We start from the raw sequence: 25,496 nt of genomic DNA, 5'->3' as shown, positions 1-25,496 counted from the left end.
ACACTCAGCCTAGCAGTTTTAGGCCATAATGCCTTGCCTTAATTATAAGACATTTTATGTTTAAACATGTTTAGTTTTAGGCACCAAACACTATAAAATTCATATTTCTTTGTTATTCAGTCATCTTCGTAAAATTGATTTGATTTCTTTAGGTAGGGGACATTTTTAAACCTCACCCGCAATAACTCGCCCTCAATAACTTTTTCAAAATGTGTTACAATTCCTATTTCAAGCATGTTTTACTCATTGTGGTTATGCATCATAATTTTAGGATCATGAGGGTTAAAGCTAGTATCAGTAATATTTTCAGGTTTTTGTTTTTTTTTTAAATCTTAACAAATATTTTGCAAAAAACAGTTAATTACATAGATCATTTACAAGTATTTGGCTTATGAGAGAAGCATTTTGCCCTTTAACTCATTTATTTAACTATTTACAGAATTTTTGTGAACAATTTCTTATTTGCTCAATAAATGTAAACACACAAAAAATGAAGGGGCCATTTTGCCATCACTGTATAAATGTATATGTTTCTGCCACTTTATTTTTTTTTTGTTTGTTTATTCTTAATTTATCATTGATTACTGGTTGTTGCTTTCATTTTTGGTCCCATCTAAATCATTACTGCTGTCCATCCCATCCGACAAATATTCGCTGCCCGTGTTTCTGATACGCTCCTCAAGCTTGGTTAGCCTTTGCTTCAGCTTTAGCTGTGTTGAGTTGTACTCTGTCAACAGCCTTGCAAAGCGTGTGTTGAGGCTGTCCAGTGAGCTCTCCAACTTTTCAATCGTCTTATCCACGTCCGCCTCCCCATGGCCCCCAGCACTTAAGGATTCATCCAGCAACCCTTCCTTAATTAAAATTTCACGACCTCTTTCTTCAAGCACTTTCTTGGCATCAGGGTATTCTGCAAGTGCCTCCATCAGATCCTCCTTTGAAAGACAGAACAAGTCAGAATAGCCAATACTCCTAATATTGGCTGTCCTCCTGTTTCCCATTTTGCTTCCCTGGATGTTAAGGATGCTGATCTCTCCAAAACAGCTTCCTGCCGTCAGAAGGGCATACTGAGTGACTCCGTCATCCGCTACCACAGCCAGTTTCCCTTCCTTGATGATGTACATCTCTTTCCCAATGTCTCCTTTTCTACAAATGTAATCTCCCGGGCTAAATACTTGTGGTCTTAGTTTCAGAACCATTTCCACTAAGAGGCCTGCTTCACAGTCTTGAAATATACGAACCTTCTTTAAAGTTGCCAGGTGAACATTGATTGCTATCTCTGCCCTAAGTTTATCTGGAAGATTCTTCAGTACTTCTTTTTCATTCACAGCTTTTTTGTTAGTCCATAGATAGTCAAACCATTTAATAACCTTGAACTCCATCTCCCTGCTAACCTTTCGAAATTGCATGTAATGTTTAACAGCATCCACCCTAGACTGAAATTCTGCTCGTTGAGCATTCATGTTGGCAATCATGGAGCCTACATTACCGACGACAGTAGCAAATATCAAGACACCAACTAAATAATCAAAAATGGCAAAGAGATATTCTACATCTTTGACTGGTGCAGGCATCTCTCCAATTGTGGTCAGGGTAAGAGTAGACCAGAACAGGCAGTAAGTATATTCACGAGCGAGGTAACCATAATTAGGATCTGAAACGTTAGGATATACCCATGTGTCATCTCCAAATCCTATTGCCTTTGAGATGGCATAGTAAATGCAGCCATTCCAATGAATTACAACCAGAATATAAAGTACAAGGTTAAATATGCGGAAAATGTTTGGATAGTTAGTGCGTGTCTCTGTACGGTCAAAGAATTCAAACATTCTAGGAAAGCGTAGCAGTCGATTGAATCGGACCTCGGGCACGTCTAGTCCTGTAGCAATATATGCTAAGTCCGTTGGCAGAATGGAAAGCACATCCAGTTTGAACTGCAGAGTGTGAATGTAACTGTCCCTTAGTTTAGCCAGATCCTTCACCAGCAGGCCTTGCTCCAAATAACCTGCAAGAAAACATACATATATACATATATATATATATATATATATATATATATATAATACATACATACATGCATGAAAATGCTATGACCATAAGAATGTTATATCCGTGGCATTTCCTGAATAATAGTATGATAAGCACAAGTGAAAATAGCATTAATAAACTTTGGTCATTGCAAAACAAGCAGAAAATACTAAAGATTTTACCTTTTTTATGATTTAAGGAATTAATATTTGTACTTTACAATTTTGTAACATTTTCTGGGTTTCAGGTGTTATTGTTAAATATAATTTAAGAATGTCCATATGCAATTGCACTGTATCTGTCCACATCTCCAATCCAACAAACATATGGTACATATAATCTTGGACATATAAAATACTGAACTCATTGTCATGTTCATGAAACCAGCTTGAGACGACTTTTGTTTTGTGACATGGCAAATTATTATGCTGGAAATGGTCCATGGAAGATGAGTAAATTGTGGCCATAAAGGGATGCACATGGTCATCAGATATACTCGAATAAGCAGTGGCATCCAGCGATGGTTAATTGGTTTTAATGGGCCCAAAGTGTGGTAAAGAAAACATTCTCCATACTATTACACCACCACCAGCAGCCTGGACTCTTGACACAAGGCAGGATGGGTGTATGGATTAATGCTGCTGGTACCAAATTCTGATCCAACCATCTGTGTACCTCATCAGAAATCGAAATTTGTCAAACCAACCATTGTTTTTACAGTCTTCAGTTGTCCAGTATTGGTGAGCCTGTGCCCACTGCGGCCTCAGTTTTCTGTTCTTGGCTGACAGGAATGGAACCCAAGTTGGTCTTCTGCTGTTATAGCCCACCAGCCTCAAGGTTCGACGTGTTGTACATTCTGAGATTTTACTTTGCTCACCATAGCTTCCTAGAGTGGTTATCTGAGTTATCGTAGCCTTTCTGACAGCTTGAACCAGTCTGGCCATTGAACTCTGACCTCAGTCATTAACAAGGTGTTTCCTCCTGCAGAAGTGGATGTTTTTTGCATCGTTCTGATTTAAACTCTAAAGACTGTTGTGCTTGAAAAGCCTAGGAGGTCAGCAGTGACAGAAACATTAAAAGCGGACCATCTGGCACCAACAATCATACCATGGTCAAAATCACTGAGATCTCATTTTTCCCCACTTTGGCATTTGTTGTGAACATTACCTGAAGGTCCTTACTTGTATTGGCATGGTTTTAAACATTATGCATCTCCCCCATGATTGGCTGATTAGATAATTGCATGGATAAACAGGAGTACTGGTGGACCTAATAATTTGCCAAGTGAGTGTATATTTCAGTGCCATGGCTAGTTGCCTTCACCTGGGCACAATGTCTTCAGAAGTCTTTAACTAAAACCCATTCATTTCAGGAAGAACATTAAAACTACACAAAGACTAGAATTCAGATACCAGCAACTATTTGTATTTGTTATAAATAGAGAATGGAGTTCAATTAAATTTTCCTTAAAGATTTTACCCAAAGTTATGCATTTTAAAATTTCCAACTGAAACTAATCATTCGCAATCTTCTTCTGTATTGATTGATAATAATTTTTTCTAAACACTGTACGTTGTTTCTACAGAATGAAGCACTGTTAACCTTGTTAAATTAAGGTTGTGCCTTAATGTCTTGTGTTATACAGTCCCAAAGACACAAACCTTTAATCAGAAAGTGTCACAAAGGAAAATAGCATACATTTTTATAGCAGAAGGAGTCTCAAACACTTTCTTCTGTAAAAACTTTAAACTATGTTTCTGTGCATTCCCTATGCAAATAAAGCTATGTTTTCATTGCCTTTTTCTTTAAAAAATGACCATGCAAATTAAACAGAAAGCACATTTCAAAAATTATTATGGGCTAAAGCAAAAGCTTGGTGACACCTTTCTTAACTACAGGTGTAAAAAAAAAAAAAAGTACCTGTCCTCAGTCGAATTGCAATGTCCATAATGTACACCAAATCAGAACAATAATCTAAAACCAGCCACAGAATGTGGTTTTCAGACTGCAAGTCATCAAAACAGGCCCTGCAGAAAACAGCGAATAAAAACATAATAAATAAAAAAAATAAAAAGTCACTTTCCATTCTTTCCCTGCACAATTCCCACCCTGCCTGTTGAACTTCAGTACCACACACTTATTAAATACACTTTTATAAAGAAACAGTACAGGAGGCGGTCTTACCTCGCAACCAGCAAGCACCAGTTATACAGTACAGGTACTGCAATTACCAAAAGCCACCAGTAATACACATTGTCTGCAGGGTCCACAACAAACGGATCTTTCTTTCTGTGGGAAATTTGAAGCAAATCATCATTTCTTTTATAAAGTCTTCAGACAAAAAAATAAAAAAATGTATTATAATGCAGCATCCTTGATAATAAGTGGCTCAAATTTATGAACCACCTACTAAACATTTTTAACAATTTACCAGAGTTAATAGTAATCTTTATTTTTTATTATATAAATTCAATTTCTATGCATTTCATTGATTGATTATAACTAGCAGGTATAGAAATAATGCCATAACAGGGGCCTCTCATGCAGAAATATTTTTGTCAGGTCAGCCAGTTGAACTAATGTCAAATTTTAAAGAAGAATTAATTTTCTCCCTCCTCTTAAAGACATTCAGGTTAGAGTGGCTGGGGACTCTTATTAAGGCCATTGTGAGCAATAGTGGGTTGTGAATGGAAGTGAGCTCTGCAGAGATCCAGAATTGACTCCTGCCTTGCAACCAATGCTGCTGCTTGGACAGCTTCTAGCTACTTGTGAACTTACAATGTAATAACACAGCTTGGTAAATGAAACAGGAATGAATATATAGCATATGAGCAAGACCATTCTTCCCTCATTTGTGAACAAGACCCTGAGATACTTGAACACCTCCACTTGGGGCAGGCTCTCTCCCCCAACCCTGAGAGGGCACTCCACCCTTTTCCGGCTGAGGACTGTGGTCTCAGATTTGGAGGTGCTGATTCCCATGCCAGCCACTACACACTCAACTGTGAACCATGAACAGTGATGCGGGCTCTGTATCGGTCTGTCATGGTGAAAAAGGAGCTGAGCCGTGAGGTGTTCCGGGAGGAGGCCCCGGGGAAAACCCAGGACACGCTGGAAGGACTATGTCTCCCGGCTGGCCTGGGAACACCTTGAGATTCTCCCAGAAGAGCTAGAAGAAGTGGCCGGGGAGAGGGAGGTCTGGGCCTCTCTGCTCAAGATGCTGCCCCCGCGACCCGACCTAGGATAAGCGGAAGAGGATGGATGGATTGATGAAATACAGGGTGTCCCACTCGGGAGTACAACTTTAAAAATGCGAATTACTCGTGAACGCGTGAATGTAAAGGCGAGCTGTAAGAACTGAACATACCCGTATTTAGTGGTAAACAAGTCCACATTACAAAAGGTGCTGAAAATGTCCTCCCCCAATGTCCGCGCACAAGGAAACGCAACGCTCCATATTTGAGAATGTCCTCTGCAACATGTCACTGTCGATGGCAGCAATTTCACACTTGATGTTTGCTTTCAGTTGTTCGATGGTCCTGGGTTTGCTTGCAGAAACCTTGCCCTTTAAATATCCCCATAGAAAAAAATCTGGGGGAGTTAAATCGGGCGATCGAGGTGGCCACAAACCTTTCGAGATCACCCGGTCTCCAAAAAACGATCGGATCTGTTCCATACTGGCATGAGAGGTATGGCACGTTGCCCCGTCCTGTAGGAAGTAACCTTCTTGAAGTTCGTAGTCATCTAGTTGTTTCAAAAATTCGTCAAATATGGACAAGTATTGGTCTGTGTTCACAGTCTCTTCAAAGAAAATTAGACCAATGATCCGAGAAATCGCGCACTACACTCCGATCTTCTGATCATGTAAGGGAGCCTCGTGCAAGCCATGGAGATTTTGCAAGGCCCATATACGGGTGTTTTGGGAGTTTACGTAACCAGAGAGATGAAACCACACTTCATCAGTGAAGCAAGTGATGTCTAGCAGTATTGCATTTAGGGGAAAAAATTGAAGGAACCATTGGTAGTATGTCACGCGTTTCTGAAGATCCGGCGTTTTCAACTCGTGAACAGATGTGACGCGTTATGTCTTGATTTTCCCTTTCTTGGCGGCTCGTTGACAAGTCGACTTTGAGTACCTGGTTTCTTGAGCTAACTGACGTAATTATTTTGTTGGGGAATTTTTCAAACGGTCCGTAACGTCTTGCACAGTCTCATCCGACATCCGAGGCCGTCCTCCAGAATGCTGATCAACCAGGCTTCCCATCGCCTCCAACTTTTTGGCCAATTTTGTGATGGTTTTGAAGGTAGGCGGGTTTCTCCCTCCAAATTTCTTCAAATATTCCATCCGACACTGTTTTGCTGACCCGGTGACCCAGTAGGTCTTCACAATGAACACTCTTTGTGGTACGGTATACTACATGCTTGCTTTCGCCACTCTGCAGGGTTGGTGTCTGGGGCTAGACGGCCGTCTGTGCCTGGCTGGCGTAACCGCCGCTGCCACATCGGGGCTGCCGTAGCGGTGCCCGCTATAGTGCCCGCCTTTTTATGACACAGAATCAATTCTTCATTAAATAAGGAATATTTTGAACCTTGATACATGCACGCGTTGCAGAGTAATTCACATTTTTAAAGTTGTACTCCCGAGTGGGACACCCTGTAGCATATGTAAACAGTACATGTATACCATATTTGCACTCCTGAAATGGATAAGCACTTTAGAAAGTGGATGTGTGGAGATATATACAGCATGATAGATAGATAGATGATGTGTATGTGCTCGGGTTTATATGCTGTGTGTGTGTGTATATATATATATATATATATATATATATATATATATATACATATATATATATATATATATATATATATATATATATATATATAGTTGTGGATGGCCAGGGCCATTACCTGTTGAAAGATGAGGGGAGAAAGGGTGCGTATGGCATTATCTCGCCCAGAGAGACAGATGGCAGCACCCGTGGGTTGCAGTGGTTCCCCGGATTCCGACAGCACTCAAGGGGAGTTGGAGTTTGCCACAGTCCCATTGAGTTCCGTGGGTATCACCAGGGGGTGCTGCAGGGGCTGCAAATCCCTACTATGCTGGGCTCCTGCCTCACCCAGAAGTATTTCTGGATACTGCTAATAGACTACCGGAAGTGCTCCCGGGTGTGGTATAAAAGGAGCCTGCCACTATTGCTCCAGAAGCCAGAGTCAAGAGGTGGAGGTCAAAGCTTGCCAGGAGAATTGGAGGTGGATGAGAGAGAAAGATAAAGAGAATGAGAGAGGAAGAGAAAGTGCTTTTATTGTGTTTATTGATATTTAAACAGGGCACTGTGCTGGGCGGATGGGAGATGGCAGAAAAGTGCTTCCCACAAAAAAGTAAAAAATGTGTGCGCTGAACTTGTGTCCTGTGTCTGTTTGTGTCGGGTTTGGGGAGCAGAAAAGTCCTATATATAAACCCCATAATGCTTCGGACAAAGACACATTTTTCCTTGGTTTATCCCTCTGCTCTACAGGTCAAAACTACAAATCAAACAATTCACATGTGATTAAAGTACACTTTACATAAATTTTGGTCACATCATGTAGAAATGGTAACACTTTTCATACATGGTCCCCCCATTTCAGGGCTCAGGAATTCATTAAAAAGAGTGTTCTGAAGTTTAAAAAGTTTCTTGGGAGTTTAAAGATAGAAACATTGCTCCTTAGTGGTTTGACAACACTGTACACCCATTTGGATTTGTATAGTTCATAGAATAAGGTCTACATGAAAATAAATGGGGAACAACTGTCTTTTGCAAATTCAACATAACTAAACACAATTAGTCAAAATCTGTAATCTAGCAAGACAATAAAATTGTCATCCCAATTAGTTAAGAAGAAAATACTGTGTCTGCAGTCTTAGATGTGATACTGTTTTGGTCAATACAAAACTTTGTGTGCACTGATAACGGTGTCCACCAATCAGCCCCAACACTTTTCTGCTGCCTTGAAGGAATTGTAGTCCCCATGTTGGCACTGGTTTTTAACCCCCCACCCTCTTACAGCCTCTCTCCCCAGTAGGTCACGTAGCGTACATTACAAGTTGGACCAATGGCAACACACATGCAAAATTTCCTGAATATCAACTTAGCTGTTTTTGGCAAGCAAACAAACAGATTATATAAACATATGGGAGGTACAGTATGTGTGTGTATGTATGCCCTTATAATTTATTTTTCGATAAAGCATGCAAAAGGAAGATAACAGGGAGTAGAAAATGCACAGCAAGTATTACAACAAAGCAAAACCCTAGCTTCACTGGGCCCATCTAGCACAAGTGTGTCTCTATTCATTTCTGTCACTAAGGGGGGATCATCCACTTGCCCACTAAAGCAGTCTCTTATTTCTCTGTCTCTCTCTCCGTCACCCTTGACTTGATTTGCCTACAAGCAAGAGCACTCTCTAGTGGTCCCTGGCATCTTTGTTCCCCTGAGCCTTAAGTAGCTGTTGAAAAGAAAGGCTGGGTGTCTTAGGCAGCTGTCTCAGGAGTGACAACTATGGTGCACACTTACAGAGAATGAATTATTGAGAACACTAGAAGTAACGAGAGTGTTTCTGATAACCTCACCCAAAACTGAATTTTTTTCACAGAGATGGAAATTCGCTAAGGGAGCAGGACTAAGGTTCTGGTCACCAGGCCTCCGGTTGTGCTTAAACAGTAACTGAGTGACTGAAAAATTAAAAAGTTGAATTGGCATTAAGTTGAAATTGTCCAGCAGCCATACCACATTGACTTCAGAACACGTATTCCACCTGAAGCTAAGCATGTTCAGGCCGACCAGTACTTGGATGGGAGACCAAGTAGGAAAAAGCTTGTGATGCTGCTGGAAGAGGTCTTGGTGAGGCTAGCAGAGACCACTTACCCTGTGGTCTGAATGTGGATCCCAATGCCCTAGTGCAGTGATGAGAACGCTGTGCTGTAAAAATGAAGCCATCCTTCGGTTGAGTCGAAAACCAAAGTCTTGTCTCTCTGTGATAAAAGATCCTTGGGCATCCTTTGTAAAGAGTCAGGTGTATCCCAATGTCCTGGCTAATTAGCATATCACTGCCATGTCATTCTGGCCCCATAATCTTCCCCTGGTTCTAACTAGCTAACTATCTCTCACCCATTCACCACCTAACAGCTAATGTGTGGTGGGTGTACTGGTGCAAAATGGCTGCCATCACATCATTTAGGTAGGTGCTACATATTGGTGTAGCTGAAGTGGCTCTGCACTCACTATATAAAGTGCTTTGAGTAGTGAGAAAAGTGCTATACTGTATAAATGTAAAAAATTATTATTATTATAAAGTGTAAGGGTTTCTGTTCTTTTTATGGTGTGTTATTTTGTCTCTTTCCTCACCTGAAACCCAGTATTTATCCCATTGTTAAAAAAAATAATGTAGCCATACCCCTGTGGACCTAATTGCAAAATCTTAGTGTTCTTTGATAAATATTCCCTTTCCACATTTTTATACAACTGAGTGTATGCAGTTTATTCAACTGAAGGTGTACATTATAATATAGTATACTGTACATATATGATGGGTTATAGTTATAAATAAGGCAGTTACAGCAAAGGGAAAAATCCCTATTTATTTTGCAATATTTTTAACCTTTATGTGTTGATTCTTACATAACAGTGGAGGCATAAACTCATACAGTGCAAATGTTTTCATGTTTAAACACATGTGTACTGATGCACTTTAACAGGTGAGTGTCTCAAGGTGGAGTGTTTATGTCTCTCCTGAGTTGTTTGTGGAAATACATGCTAATGAGTCTCTTCTGACTCCCTGTGCAATTTCGACTGGGTGTCCTATGCGAGTCGCCGAGGCCAGGCACAGTCAGCCTGCTAAGTCAACAACTCTCATTACTGATCCTCAGATAGAGAACAGGCTTTCTGGAACTAGTTTTTTTTATATCAGTGATATGAAATGTCATAAAAATCTGAATTGCACCTTCAGAAAGTTTATCTTTGGAGCTGTAATCAGCCAGTCAGAAACCATACAGACATGCTTCTGTCTAATTTTGGCCATTAAAAGATTGATCCTTATATTCAAATCTCATCTAAAGACCCTCTGGCTCCCTTTTTCTTTTTTGAACACAACTCCATTCATTCTCTGTAACTAAATTATTTTGTGTATTAACCTTTGGCTTTATAATAATAATAATAATAATATAGCCTGTTTAATTTTAAAGACATGACAAGACGTATCATTGGAGAGGTCCCTCAATCAGTGAACTTTCACAGTAAACCAAAGCCAGAAACTGTAGTCGATAGTGCTTAATCAATAACCTGAAATTATTAACAAACTATTTGTCTGAATTAATTTTTGTTTGAGAGTATTTCCTAAATTTTATGAATATAGAGCAAATAGAGAACTGCCACCCCTCATCCGCAGCTAAGATGGCGCATGACATCTCATCCGTTGACGCACATGCAGTTACACGCTACAATGTCAAAGCATCCCTACATGTAAAAGTCACATACAACACAGAATAATATCACCAACTAGGTGAAAAGAGTATAACTAATTTTCAAGAAAAAATATTCAAAAAAGGCCATAGAAAAGTTGAATATGCAGAAAAAAGTTAGGAATGTTCAAAGGGAGAATACAAAGTACCAACTAAGTGAACAAAAAATAAACCTTCGTTTAGCTATATACGGTTAGAAGAGCCAGGTTTGCAATGCTGGGTGGCTTGCAAAACATGTCCACTGCTTAAATATGTTGCCACTAGCATAGTTTATTACTGTTTGCTGAAATGGGTTTAATTGTACAATGGTAAGTCCCCATGTTTTTCAAATCACATTGTGCATTGATGAATCTCTGTATGCGAGATATGCTAGTCCTTAGATCTCTCTTTCTTTGTGTATCTTATTGCCTTTGTTCATCGGACATTCTGGCCCTTTCATCCGTCTTCCTTTGAGCTTCTTGTGTTCTCTGTTCATTGGACATTGCCACCCTCTTACGGATGCCAAACGTCATTACTCCCAGGCACAAACTCCAGATGTTTTATTGCTTTACATATATAAAGATAAGCACAAATATCAACCCCCCAGTCACCTCCCAAACACTCCCTCTGTCACACCACTATAGCTAAACTAGCTTTCCTACCAGTTCAGCATTTGCCCAATTACTGCTTTGTGTTACGATCTGCAGTATTTATTAATTTTTGCTGGATTTTCCTGAACAAAATTAAATAAAGTATGCATCAAATTAGGAGGTTTAGAACCTAAGGATTATGAAAATGATATTTGTTTTATCGTTTCAAGATGTTTTGAAAAATCTGAAATATTTTGGTATGGGTGCTGCCATTTCAAAGCATTTGCGTCACGAATTTCCATGCCAATAGCACCTGTGATGTGCGATGCGTGGAACTGCTCTGGAATGACTATATAAATATCAGCACAGGTATTTCTAGAGCATCTCAGATTGTGGATAAATCCCTGTGTTTGTGTACAAATACCCCTGATTCTCTGTTTTGGTTATAAGGTATTTTGAGTTTTGGTTAAAATTTTTACAATTTTCACAACAGATCTGATTGATGTTTGGCTTTGAACTGGGCGTGTTCCTGACTGTATTTCATGTATCAGATGTTATCATTTAAATACTTATACTGTCTTGCTCTGAGCCAGGACACCTCTAAACTCATATCATCACTGACTGAATGTCAAAAGAGCTGCTTCCTTGACAATCCTCAAATTATTTCTAGGTTAATGATGGTTCCAGGATGTCCTCTAGACAACCCCAAGCTCTCTTTGGCAGCCCAGAGTTTGCTTGCACTGTTAAAATCACATACAGATTTAAGAGGTGACACACTTGTGGTGTTCCAGACCTTCTCTTTTCCATATAACAGGTCAGTGAGATGCACTTGCTCTACATTAGGACCACATGTGGTCATCTGGTGGTTGCAAGGAAATTTCCCAGTTTCTTGCCCACCCTCCCAACCTTTATGTTAGCTTAGGCTCCTTGGAGTATTTACCTCATGTGCAGTTCATGGGCAATTTCAAAGTACAGCACCATCCAAAGGTTTCTTAGCAACCATGTAATACTCGTGGGTTTCTTTTTTTATCAGCTGAGGAAGTGCAGATACCTCTAACTGTTGCCTAATGGGTTCAGAATTCTGAGTCTGATCCTCACGTTTGGTCGTTCTCTGAGTGGAATTGCCACTTCTTCCCCTATGCTTTTCAGTTTTTTTCCCACTTCCACAGAGACGTGCAGGTTAGGTTGTTTGGTGTCTCCTAACTGTCTGTGTGCAGTATGAGCTTGGATGTGTTTGTGAGTGGGCCTGTCAATGAACTAGTGCCATCTTCAGGACTCGCTCCCATCTTGTGAGACTGCTTTGGACTGAGTGTTAGAAATGTTCTTATATAATTATATTTTTAGACTTTTAACATTAAATTCATATAATTTCTAATGTTATTGTAAAGTGTATTAAGTTAAGATATGTCTCCTAGGCAAAGAATGGGAGAAAATAAATCTCCAATATATACAAAGAATCTAAAATAACCTAAAATACATAAACGTTTGATTTGCATTGATGCTTGGAATAATACATGTTTGTCTATTAAAGTTACAATAAGAAGAAGTAGACATCAATTCATGTGAAATGTGAATCAAAGTTAAATAAAATCAGTTGTGAAAACTGTGCATTTTTCCCTTCATCTTGATCTGACATCATTCATTTTCTATTTATTCTCACATAGTGCCATGGATGACTGCAGCCAATCCTCAATCCTGGATGAGCCTTAGTCCATCATAGAGCATAGCCATCATGTCAAACTCATCAAATTTAAAGTCATCAGTTAATTTAGACTTCACGTCTCTGGGAAGTAAGTAGAAATTAGAGTAACAAACCACAGGGAAAATGTGTGAATTGTATTCTCAGACCAGGATTCAAAGTCAGACTCTTGCAGGAATGAGACAACAGCATTAATCACTGTGCCACTGCGCTGCCCTGTTTTTAGACTGTAATTTAATTTTGTTGATTCATTTGCAATGCAGTTTATAATGGCAGTCTCCACCACAACATGTTAAATCAATTGGTTGGTTGATTGGTTATTTTACTGACAGGCTACACAAAGATTAATGCATATGGACAAAAAAAAAATCCTGTTTAAATGTGATTTACCATAACTTCAGACTAACAAAATCTTACTTTGACAGAATACAATAAGGAAACAGTTAAGTTCTACAATCATATATAAAACTGCAGCTTCTCAAAACTCTTCAATTTATTTTATTTTCCATTTGACACTGGATTGATTGATTAATTTACTCTACCTTTTTCTGACCCACATTTTTCTACAGTTGTAGGACTAATACTATAATATAACAATGCATTACAGTTCAAAATAATTCAAACTCTTCAACATTTTATTGTAGCTTATAATACATATTTCTCTTTCCACAAGCAGACTGTAAGAACTAAAATAACAAAGTTTACAACAACAAAGCAAACTTACTTGGCTGGTGTTTTGCCTTCCTTGTTCTCGGGGCCAGGTTTGTTCACAGGAGTGGGAGGTGGCCGTAGTTCTGGTCCACGGAAACGTTCCAGGAAGGAGTCGGGTCGTTGTTGCTCTTCCTGTAGACTTTTGTGCGCCCACTCCCTTAGAGTTACAACCACTCGCACCAATCTGTCAGGATTACATTGTGATATTGAGAGGCACACATGACACTAGATAGCTAGAATGACAAACTACATATCTATAAAGAGCAAGTGTAATATTCCACATTGCATATTATTTAATAAGCAAATGATGAGCAAATTATTTTCTTTGGATTAAAAAATTAGTATCCAATGATAATTATGGCTACTTTCCGTAACCATATTTTGTAGTGTTTTGATAATCAGATTTACACATTATTCAGTCATCTACTATCCATATTCATATATGTTTCATACCTGGGTTAGATAAAGGCAATTAGAATTTTTGAGAAATGTAAACAGAATTAATTATAATAGGAATGTATAAGAAGAAAAGAAATGAAGATAGAATTTTCTTAGATTGACACCTGGATTAGATATGTTCATACTGTTTCGATCATTGATTTTAATTGAAATTATTGTACTTATTCAGACATGGATTCTTATTATCTATATATATTTTTGGAAATTTAAATACTTAACAATTGACATCAAAATAATCTCCTGCAATGTCATTTTGTTTTTGTTTTTTTCTGGTCAATATTTTAGGGTTTTGTACCGAATGTTTCTTGGTGAATTCCCAGAATTCCTCAGTATACAGAAGTCATCAATAGCTCAAGGAGACAAAAGTGAATTTCTGTTCAAAGTTTATTTTGATAGCATTCCTGGTATAAGACTTTAGCATCATTCTCTCTGATTTTGATGTTTAGGTTTTGTTTTGTGGCTTTGACAGAGATTGGTTTGAACTGCCATTAACAAACCTGGCACAAATTTTGACCTACATCTAACTCTGGTCCTTGGGATAGTACACCTACACTTTAATAAGGATGTTAAATGATCCTTTTGGTCTCAGAATGGGAGATGGGGTTTATGGAATGCATTACAATATTATTGCTGTTTATGTATCCATTCTGAATCTATTTAACACATGTGCAGGTCACTTTGAGGTCGCATTAATTTCAAATCCCATGGCCTAAGATGCATTTTGTGATGGGCATTGTATATGCTAGGAATAACCTTTGCATCCACAATGGCTCATAGCCTTAAATGAAACAAGTTTGTGGTACATTTCTGTTGGAATAGAGCAAAATTTGCTTTTCTGAAAATTTCAGAAGATATAAAACATATTTCTTAGTTGGCTCAAGGGAAAACTGTCTCTTGACCTTGAGTAAGACTACTTCAGGCTACCAGCTACAGTATGTGCAAGAAAATGGCAGACTCATGCAACAAATTTATGAAACCATAAAATAAGGGATATACGGTCTGGATTTTGTTTAAAGAAGCATGTTGGTTTAAAATCTGTTTTGACTTAATTTTCTAAATTATAAGTGGATTCAAGGCACTTTACAATTATGATTTAAGATAATCATCATTTCCAGTCTCCTCCCAAGGAACCAAATTAACAAAACAGGCAGCTTGCTGTGAAGATGGTAAGGATCTATTCTTGTATGTAAGAACTGCTATGAAAACTATGACTATAATTCCCCTGAGGGTGATCTGGCTTGCAGGATCCTCATTATTGCGGACCCGAGTGGCTGGACCAAGCCAAGGGGATGCCTATGTAACACTTGGCTGTGACAGACAGAGGGTCATTTCCAGAGGGTGGGACTGTATGTCCGTATGGACCGTTATGTCTGCCTGAGGGGGTTGCCAACCAGGATCCCGAGCTGTTTTGTCACGTGGTGGGTGTGGCAATGTGCTGTACCAGTGCATGCTCCCCAACATGACCTGACCTATGAAAAATACAAGCCTGTTTTGGCAAAATGTTAAGAGACCAAGGAAAGTCAAAAAATTACATGCAGGATGTTTTTCTAGGCTTCATATTTGAGTCTCAATCTCAAGAAGTAGAATGCATCTTCAGTGTGGAGATGGCACCAAGTACTTTTAATGGAGGTGTACATCACAAATTGATTTTAATTTTCAGATGAGATATGGTTATAGAACCGAGACATGAGGAAGGCCTTTTTAACAACAGGCCAGTAAAACTCATTGTGAACAACAGTCTCTGTTGAAGCTTATTGACTTTACCAGGGTTGTTGACAACCTGTATTACAGCACTGGAAGTAGTGGTGTCCAGAAATTTGAAATTCTTTACCACCACTACAACTTGAAAGTGCGAGGAATAATAACGTTAATGTTCTTTTACTGCACTTAAACTTCACCATCACCTTTTATGTTATGCCATTTTATTATTTAAGTTTACTTATTCCTATTCACAGTTTCATCTTATTTTGTGAAATGCCTTAGGAAAGTATAGTCATTGGCAATCTTCAACTTTCTTTTACAGTCTGCAATTAAATGGCACTTGATTATGTCCAAAGAGATGTGATAACATAGGCCTACAACCTTGTTGGACAGCCATATATGTTATCTTTTCAAATTACCACATAAATGAATGACATTGATAGAGATGCTTCCTTTTATCGTTCTGTGTCATTTTCAATTGTGTCTGCACTGCTCATCACTAATTCTCAATATTTGGATACAATTAACTAAGCAAATTCTACTTTGAATGAAAAAAGAATTTGGTAAACGAAAGTTAAACAATTAAAGGTATGGTAAAGAATTACAATTTTTAGATTTTTTTTCTAAATGTAAATATAATACTGGTACATTATTCTGAATGCAAAAGGCTAGCTAATTAAACAAATCAATCAGAAATAAGCCTGACCCATTAATTTGTCAAACTAGTTGGAATGAAACCTGGAACGACAGTTTGTACCCCAGGACTGACATCGAGAAAACCTGCTCTGTTCCTTTAATATCTTTCTTTCTTCCATGAAGAAGTCAAAGAAAAAAAACAGCTATATAAGGTGCACCAAGTAAATAATTGAGAAACAATAAATATAAACAATTGAGCATGAAATCAAATGTTAAAAATGATATTAGGAGAGCTAAAAGGCACATGGAGAGAAATATTGCAGAAAAAGTGAAAGATGACCTAAAGAGATTCCTTTCATTCAGAAGGCAAATAAGATGTTTGCTTTCTCAATGAATGCAAACATCCTATGTGTGTTAATTAGCACGGTGTTTAGAATGCAAGTCAAGGGAGACTACATTTAAACTATAGAGTTGTGTACAGTTTGGGTCACCGTATTACAAAAAATATATAACAGTCCTGGAGGAGTCCAGAGAACAGCTGCTAGACTGCTTCCAGGACTTCAAAGTATGAGCTGAAGCATTACACTTTAAGCAAACAGAGAATAAAAGATGACAAGACTGCAGTGTTTAAAATAAGAAAGCAATTAGTACAGTGGATGTAGGCCGTTACTTTGAAAGAACACAAGAGCAAAGCTTTCTTTCACATAAAGAACCATAGATGCATCAAAAAAAAAAAAACAGTGGTACTTTAGAAAATGTTCAAAATTCATCTCAAGGCAAGTTTGAAGAAATAAGGTGAATAAAATTGGCAAACCTAGGCTAAATGGTCTGATCTTGACAAAATTGTTCTAATGTGCTAATTTGATTGAAGTCTGTTTGCAAACTTACTTGAAGATGCCTGGCATGAAAGGAGTGAAAGTTAGTGGGTTTTTTAAATACATGGACAAATAAGTACAGCTGAGAAAGAGAAGAGCGGATGTTCATTAGTTGGAGTAAATAAGTTCTGTAGGGAGAAATGAAGGAAGAACTGTGAATGTGGCATGGTCACATCAAATGACGACGAGTGGCTGCCTCTGCCATGATATCCACTCGCCCTTCTGACATATCAAAGGGGACAACACTTAATGGTGAAAGCAAACTTCTTAATAGTTTGGCCAGACAAGAGCTTTTTAAAATGAGTAGACTGTCTACACATAAGCACATTTGTATAGAGACTGGTTTAACGCTCTGAAGAGCTACTACTACTATTACTAGTAAACAGTCAGAATCATAGTATTTTATTTCTTAGTGTTTTTTACTTTTATCATCTTGAATCAATTGTTGATGACATCATTGGCATTACTAGTATTTAACATGGTGTGCAATGCTAAGTGTGTGCATGTCATCTTATTTAAAGTTAATTCTTGTGTTCAGAGAGTATCCAAACTTTGTTGTAAATTTAGAAAGCAATATCATTTCTGGTTTCACGTTTTGGTTCAGACTTTTTTTTTGTCTGCATAGCTATTACATGTTTATTTGCCCTTTTCATATAGTCATTGATTGCTTATCTATTCCAAGTAAAGAACCTTACCAAGTTGATCTCCACCTCTCATCTTTTGTATGGAAAGATTAAAATGGCCATTCCAGACAGAACAGCATAGTATACCGTGTAGGCATTTTAGTCATTTTATTTATGCACATTTCAATAAATATTTCACATTTTTTTATGTTGTTTATTGTTAAGTAAAACAGTGTTGATGGGATTTCTCTTGTGACTTTTATATGTTATATGTAGATCTTTTAGTTAGGCTTGCATTGTTGTGAGTTTCTGGTTTGTACTGTTAATTTTTTAAGTTAGTTCACATTTCAATTATAGTTTAACTATATTTTGTTTATTTTCAAGTGTTCCTGCATTTTGTATTATAGTTCTGTGAGTACAGCATTTTGTTTCATGTCTGTTACTGTCATGGTGCTTGTGTTGTGTTGCATGTGATGTCATGTTCTTCAGCACAGTGTTACAAAGGGTTTAGTTTCTAAGTTTTTGGATTTAAAATAAAGAAATACTTCTGAATTACTAAGGTGACCAAACCAAGTCAATGCTTTGAAACTTGTTGCTCTCTAATTATAACTTTGAATCTTGCCTTGCTATTTGGTTTTTGCTACTTGGTTAGTTTGCCTCAATGTTAACGACTCCTGGTGCAATTTATTGACTGTCCCATTTCAGTTAGCCCTTCAAACATCTTTTCTCCTGATCCACAATTTGCCAATGTGGCTCTGGTATGTAGTTTTTCTACGTTCCTCTCTTTGGAAGCAAGCAGACATACAGTACCTTAACCTGAATCCAGGAATTCCATACAATGGCTTATCCTGTGCTTTGACCTCCAAAGGTCACGCGAAAAGACAATTTCCTCTGATTTCCTCTCGAGAATAAAGTATATCAAATCAAATCAAAATACAAAATAAATTCCGAAATCTTGCAGATTTAAAATGAAATACCATTTGTGACAAATATGTTATATTACTTGAAAACTCTATTTGTCACACATAACCACCTAAACTTTCGAAATTAGGGTTAGGGTTAGAAGCTGAAGGGAGTCTGAAAGCTTTCTTTCTTACCGAGACAGCGCCCCACGTCCTCTGAAGGAATTTTGTGAATTTTGCTCCCTACCATCCAGGGCAGCTACTCTTTGCAATTCAGAAGACGTGTCATCACATACTGATTGTGTCCTAAAAGGAAAGAGAAAAAGCGCTGTTTTAAACAGAAAAGGTAATGCACTGAAAAGTGAAATCTCAAAAATACACATGCTGTACAAGAAATATTTATCAAAGAATTAAAGACAGAATTAGAATTAGACTTTATATAGAAATCAGAAATTAGTGTTTTGCCAAATGCAAGGCACTGCTTCTTAAAAAAAAAAGAAGTCACAATTCTGGAGCAAGAAATGTACTTTTTTCTGTTATTTAGAGTATTATTTTTTTTAAGTATCACGATGGTTGTCAGGAAAAAAAGGCTATATCCAACTTTAATGGACCAGCCAAAGAGTATAAAATAAACAAAATGAAGAATATTACAGGGTTAGATGCGGCTACTGTAAATATGCCTTTGACAATAGTATTATATCTGATTTGTCTAGAAATGTTAATATCACATGGAGGACTGGCTCAATGCCCCAATCTCATTTATTGAATTTATTAAAGTGTCAAAGTGTCCTTTAATCTGCATGTGCCAAACAGGAAGACCAATTGCACATTTCTGCTGCGAAGGTAAACACCTCACTACAACTGTTGTAGAGTAAATGACTTCTCTTGTTCATTTCTACAATGATCGTTCTTTTTTTTATGTTTTCAAGTATTTTAAGTATATCTCTCCAAGAAAAACAGGAAAGTTAATCCAGTTCTCAATACTGAATCATGTGTTACTCCAACATGGAACTAATGGCCCTTCAATCTCTCTGTCTGTATTCTTTAATGGTGCCCATCAACTTCTTTCATCTCCCATTCCCACTTACATACTCTACATGTTTACTCCTTCATAGGCACACATGTGATTAAAAGCCAATGTCTCCTGCATTTTTTTGTAAAGGTTCTCAACTATCTTGAGCCTTTTCAAACAGAACAGAAGGACACATCATTGAACGTCTGTAAATTATTCACAGGGCATAACGGACCAGTATAGAATTAACCCAATTAACCCATCTTTAGTATTCAAGAGAAATTTGGAACAGTCAGAGTAGTTCATACAAGTACAAGAGGAAAATGCCAATCTGCACAGGAAACAAATGGGGTCTTGACCTGAACATGGACTTGGAGCAAAAGAACAACTATTGTATTAACACCCGCGTTGCCATGTGACCCAGTTTTGAGTAATGGTAATCCATTTTAAAGTATATTCAACCCTGTTCTGACCTGCTGAGGGCACTCTCTGCTCGATCAAGCTCCTCATCCGTGGTGGTCTTCACTGACAGCCTATGGTTGGAGAGCCCGTTGCTCTCAGGATTCATCTGACCAGTCATTTTTACTGTTCACGCCTTCTCACTTCACTCCAAACTTACGATAGATGAGGTGTGCAGCTGTGAAATACAGAAATTACAAAATGATCTTAGTTAAGAATTTGAGTAGGGGTTCAGAATTATCAGAAAATCTATAACTAAGCAAATTTTCTTCTGTGGGCTAGTAGTGAGAAGTCAAGTAAAAGTGACACCTTTTATTGGCTATCTAAAATGTAATCTTTTTTAGTTAGCCAATAAGAGGTGCCATTTCACTACATTCATAATTAGTAACACGGTACAACACCCAACAGTCTGGCATCAGGTTGAAAAAAGAATATTTTTAGTTGTTTATTTATTTTAACTACATTGAGAAGTCACCTGCCTCTGAGAAGAGAGCAGTAATGGGGAAGGGGATGAGCTCCAGCCCATGGCAAGTCTAGAAATACCACCTGCGAGCACATGGAGGCCAACCTGTGACATCAAACAGACTTAGATTTCTTCTGTCCTTCTTGCACTATTTGCAAATGGAGAAAAATCATTGAAACAGGAAGGGAGTTTAGAATAAGACAAGTGATTTTTTTCCAGACAGATAATTGCAATGATGTCCAATAAGGCTAGAAACCTCTACCAAGTCAGATACAAAAGCTGTGGGCCTGCAATATGCCACTAGAAAACAAAAAGAGAAGTCTTTGATCCCAGTATTGAATGACTTTGTTGCATTCCATGCAAAAGAATCTAATAATGTAATTTTTTCCACAATTATCTAAAATTTAATTTTACTGTATAAGAGTGCTTCATAAAATGCAGCAGTTATTCATGTGAATATAATATAGTCCAGTTTGCAATACTGTAAGTATTATCACAAATCCATTTTTACAAATTTCCAGGCCTGAAACTTTGAGAAAAACTCTAACATATTAGTGACAAGGAAGATAGTAAAAATCCAAAATTCTTATCCTAGAACTGAATAATTAATGAACAAAATAAAGGTGGCTATAACATTTTACACAAATTTCAACATAAATACAATAAAGATAATACAAATAAAATAGCTATTTTGAAAGAATAGACACAGAGAAGGTACACTCCATTGTGAATTTGAATATTTAGTTATACACTTGACCAAACAAATATGCCAACTATAGATTTGAACACTGAAAGAGTGTCAGAATTTCATATCTCTGCAGGAAGCTTATTCCATAACTAGGAAACTTTATAAGCAAGTGCCTTATTGCCAGCTGTGGCATTTTTTATTCTAGGAACTTCTAAATATCCTGCTCGTATGATCAAAGCAGGCAGGAGGGATTATAAGGAATTAAAATTTCACTCTTATGTTGAGGTCAAATATTACATGTCTATATGCTTTATATTATAGTGGTTGAGGTACCCAGAGTATATTTGTATAATAGGTTAAAAGAATACTCCACCCAAAAATTATAATAATTTTGAATATGTTATTTATCCCAGTAGTTTGTAGCGGTGGCTCAGGAAAATTTTGAATCTCATCTTTTCATTCATTGGAAAGAAAAACATTTACAGTTGTGCTTGAAAGTTTGTGAACCCTTTAGAATTTTCTATATTTCTGCATAAATATGACCTACAACATCATCAGATTTTCACTCAAGTCCTAAAAGTAGATAAAGAGAAACCAGTTAAACAAATGAGACACAAATATTATACTTGGTCATTTATTTATTAAGGAAAAAGATCGAATATTACATATTTGTGAGTGGCAAAAGTATGTAAACCTTTGCTTTCATTTTCTGATGTGACCCCCCTTTGCAGCAATAACTGCAACTAAACGTTTCTGGTAACTTTTGATCATTCCCGCACACCAGCTTGGAGGAATTTTAGCCCATTCCTTCATACAGAACAGCTTTAACTCTGGGATGTTGGTGGGTTTCCTCACATTAACTGCTCGCTTCAGGTCCTTCCACAATATTTTGATTGGATTAAAGTCAGGACTTTGACTTGGCCATTCCAAAACATTAACTTTATTCTTCTTTAACCATTCTTTGGTAGAACGACTTGTGTGCTTAGGGTCGTTGTCTTGCTGCATGAGACACCTTCTCTTGAGATTGAGTTCAAGGACAGATGCCCTGACATTTTCCTTTAGAATTCTCCGATATAATTCAGAATTCATTGTTCCATCAATGAAGGCAAGCCATCCTGGCCCAGATGCAGCAAAACAGGCCTAAACCATGATGGGATAAGGTTCTTATGTTGGAATACAGTGTTTTCCTTTCTCCAAACATAACGCTTTTCATTTAAACCAAAAAGTTCTATTTTGGTCTCATCCGTCCACAAAACATTCTTCCAATAACCTTCTGGTTTTTCCACGTGATCTTTAGCAAACTGTAGACGAGCAGCAATGTTTTTTTTGGAGAGCAATGGCTTTCTCCTTGCAACCCTGCCATGCACGCCATTGTTGTTCAGTGTTCTCCTGATGGTGGACTCATGAACATGAACATTAGCCAATGTGAGAGAGGCCTTCAGTTGCTTAGAAGTGGTCCTTTGTGACCTCGCCGACTATTACACACCTTGCTCTTGGAGTGATCTTTGTTGGTCGACCACTCCTGGGGAGGGTAACAATGCTCTTGAATTTCCTCCATTTGTACACAATCTGTCTGACTGTGGATTGGTGGAGTCCAAACTCTTTAGAGATGGTTTTGTAACCTTTTCCAGCCTGATGAGCATCAACAGCTCTTTTTCTGTGGTCCTCAGAAATCTCCTTTGTTTGTGCCATGATACACTTCCACAAACATGTGTTGTGAAGAGCAGACTTTGATAGATCCCTGTTCTTTAAATAACACAGGGTGCCCACTCACACCTGATTGTCATCCCATTGATTGAAAACACCTGACTCTAATTTCACCTTCAAACTAACTGATAATCCTAGAGGTTCACATACTTTTGCCACTCACAAATATGTAATATTCGATCATTTTCCTCAATAAATAAATGACCAAGTATAATATTTTTGTCTCATTTGTTTAACTGGTTTCTTTTGATTTACTTTTAGGACTTGAGTGAAAATATAATTATGTTTTAGGTCATATTTAGGCAGAAATATAGAAAATTCTAAAGGGTTCACAAACTTTCAAGCACAACTGTATGATATAATAGAAGCCAATAGAGATTGATGCTGTACAGCGTCAAATGATGTTATAAAAAGGTCCATGGAAAAAAGAAAAATAAAATCTCATGTTCTTCATGTCACATAATCCACATGTGAATTATCTAATCATATGCTGAAAACGTACAAAATGCATACTTTTATGCAAAAATTTTGGTAAAAAGTTATTTCTGGAAATATTAGCACACATCATAAACAGGAAAACTAAAGTCTCACGGGAATAACTTTTTCAGTTGAAGGCAGGACTCTTAACCAAGTATGATGAGGTGAAGGGACAGGTCTTCAATTCAAAAATTAATCATTGACACGCCATACAAGCTGGGCAAAGCTAGCTGTTTTTGCAGTGTTCCTTTTATTTAACCCCATTCATGATGAGACATTTGATCATAAACTGTTAAGTGTGGTTAACGGTACAATACATGCAACATTTCATGAAGATCCATTCAGATGTTTTGCTAAATGTAACCTAATGTGATGTGCCTACTGTAACTCCCGAGTGAAATTTTTGAAACTCCATGAAACTCACGTTTAAATTGCATTAACAAAATTGTGTAAAACTAGGCATACCTATATTTGAGTGATGCACATTTTTTGTGTTGGTCCCCCATTACAACACAAGCTGTTGATTCCATTGAATTATCGATGTGGAATGTAGCCTTCACTCTAAATTAGGCCAAACATAATCAATGCCAAATTCATTACCCTCTGCTGATTTAAAGTAATATCAACAGTAATACGTTTAAAAAATATCATGAACTTTGAGTTAGGTGTTTTGGAGTGATGCAACCATCCTTCTGACATACGTGTTTGAAATGCCATGTAGCCTGGATTTGAATTTAGTTCAGCTTTATCATACATGCAGAATTTCATTAAGATTGACTCAGCCATTTTGGTATAATGTGTAGTTGTTGTGTTATCTCCCCATTACAACCTCTTTCCCCAGTGAAATTTTTTGAAATATCATACCTGATATTTTAATAGGCGGCACGGTGGCGCAGTGGTAGCGCTGCTGCCTCGCAGTTAGGAGACCCGGGTTCGCTTCCTGGGTCCTCCCTGCGTGGAGTTTGCATGTTCTCCCGTGTCTGCGTGGGTTTCCTCCGGGCGCTCCGGTTTCCTCCCACAATCCAAAGACATGCAGGTTAGGTGGATTGGCGATTCTAAATTGGCCCTAGTGTGTGCTTGGTGTGTGGGTGTGTTTGTGTGTGTCCTGCGGTGGGTTGGCACCCTTCCCAGGATTGGTTCCTGCCTTGTGCCCTGTGTTGGCTGGGATTGGCTCCAGCAGACCCCCGTGACCCGTATTCGGATTCAGCAGGTTAGAAAATGGATGGATGGATGGATATTTTAATATGGACCAATGGCAACCTACATACAAAATTATGTGAAAGGTTTAGCTGTTTTTGTGTGATTGCCGAACAAAGAAACAGACAGACAAGAGGAGATCAGAGGGTTGAAATGAGGTCCGAAGTGTGCAAAACAGATAAATTCAAAATACAGAGAGGGGGTATTACACTTTTATTTATATAAATTAAATAAAACTTCAAGTACAGTAGATGCTGTTTTACTTTTCACTTAATATGAGTCTTCTCAAAGCTATCCCACTATCTCTCTATCTCTGATTTCCTCTTTTCTTTCTCACCAATCAAAATGAGATAGCATTAAAAAAGAAGAGGGACTGGATTAACAATCTTTTATACATCTATGAACATAATCCATATTAACTTTGCAAACCTAAGAAAAATTATCTTAATTACAAAGACGTACTGCATAAGAACTCATTAGCATTGTTTCACTCTAAATTTAACATACTGACTAGTTTTTGTTTTGTTGGAATTTTTATTTCACTATGACTATTCATCAGGCTCTTTTGAACACCTTGCATTCAGGAAAGTGTTCAGAGGTTAACTGAGATAAAGGAAATGATCAGGGAATAAAAATGGCAAAGGGAGAAGACTGAAATCAAAGTGATCAAAGTGAAAGAGCAGGCAGATTCACAATAGCATCAGATAGCAATGATCATCAAAACCAAACGCACCAAATCAGAATTGAAAGCTGCATATGCATTGCCAAGGTCCTAATACTTGTTTAAAACCTT

General features: G+C 37.7%; 1 protein-coding gene across 1 annotated transcript; it reads right to left on the bottom strand.

Annotated features, from left to right (window-relative positions):
• Positions 1 to 581: 581 nt before the first annotated feature.
• On the bottom strand, positions 582 to 20,292 carry LOC120538185 (cyclic nucleotide-gated olfactory channel-like). The gene is made up of 6 exons (XM_039767635.1): positions 20,186 to 20,292; positions 18,896 to 19,006; positions 13,518 to 13,688; positions 4,210 to 4,314; positions 3,946 to 4,052; positions 582 to 2,002 (listed from the first exon to the last, which is right to left on the bottom strand). Exons 1-6 carry the CDS (start codon positions 20,290 to 20,292, stop codon positions 582 to 584), a joined length of 2,022 nt encoding a protein of 673 aa, XP_039623569.1.
• Positions 20,293 to 25,496: the final 5,204 nt, after the last annotated feature.

The sequence above is a fragment of the Polypterus senegalus genome, chromosome 10, assembly GCF_016835505.1.
Source record: "Polypterus senegalus isolate Bchr_013 chromosome 10, ASM1683550v1, whole genome shotgun sequence".
Classification (NCBI taxonomy): Eukaryota; Metazoa; Chordata; class Cladistia; order Polypteriformes; family Polypteridae; genus Polypterus; species Polypterus senegalus.
The sequence above is the reverse complement of the archived record's forward strand: the minus strand, read 5'-3'. Positions and strand labels throughout refer to the sequence as shown.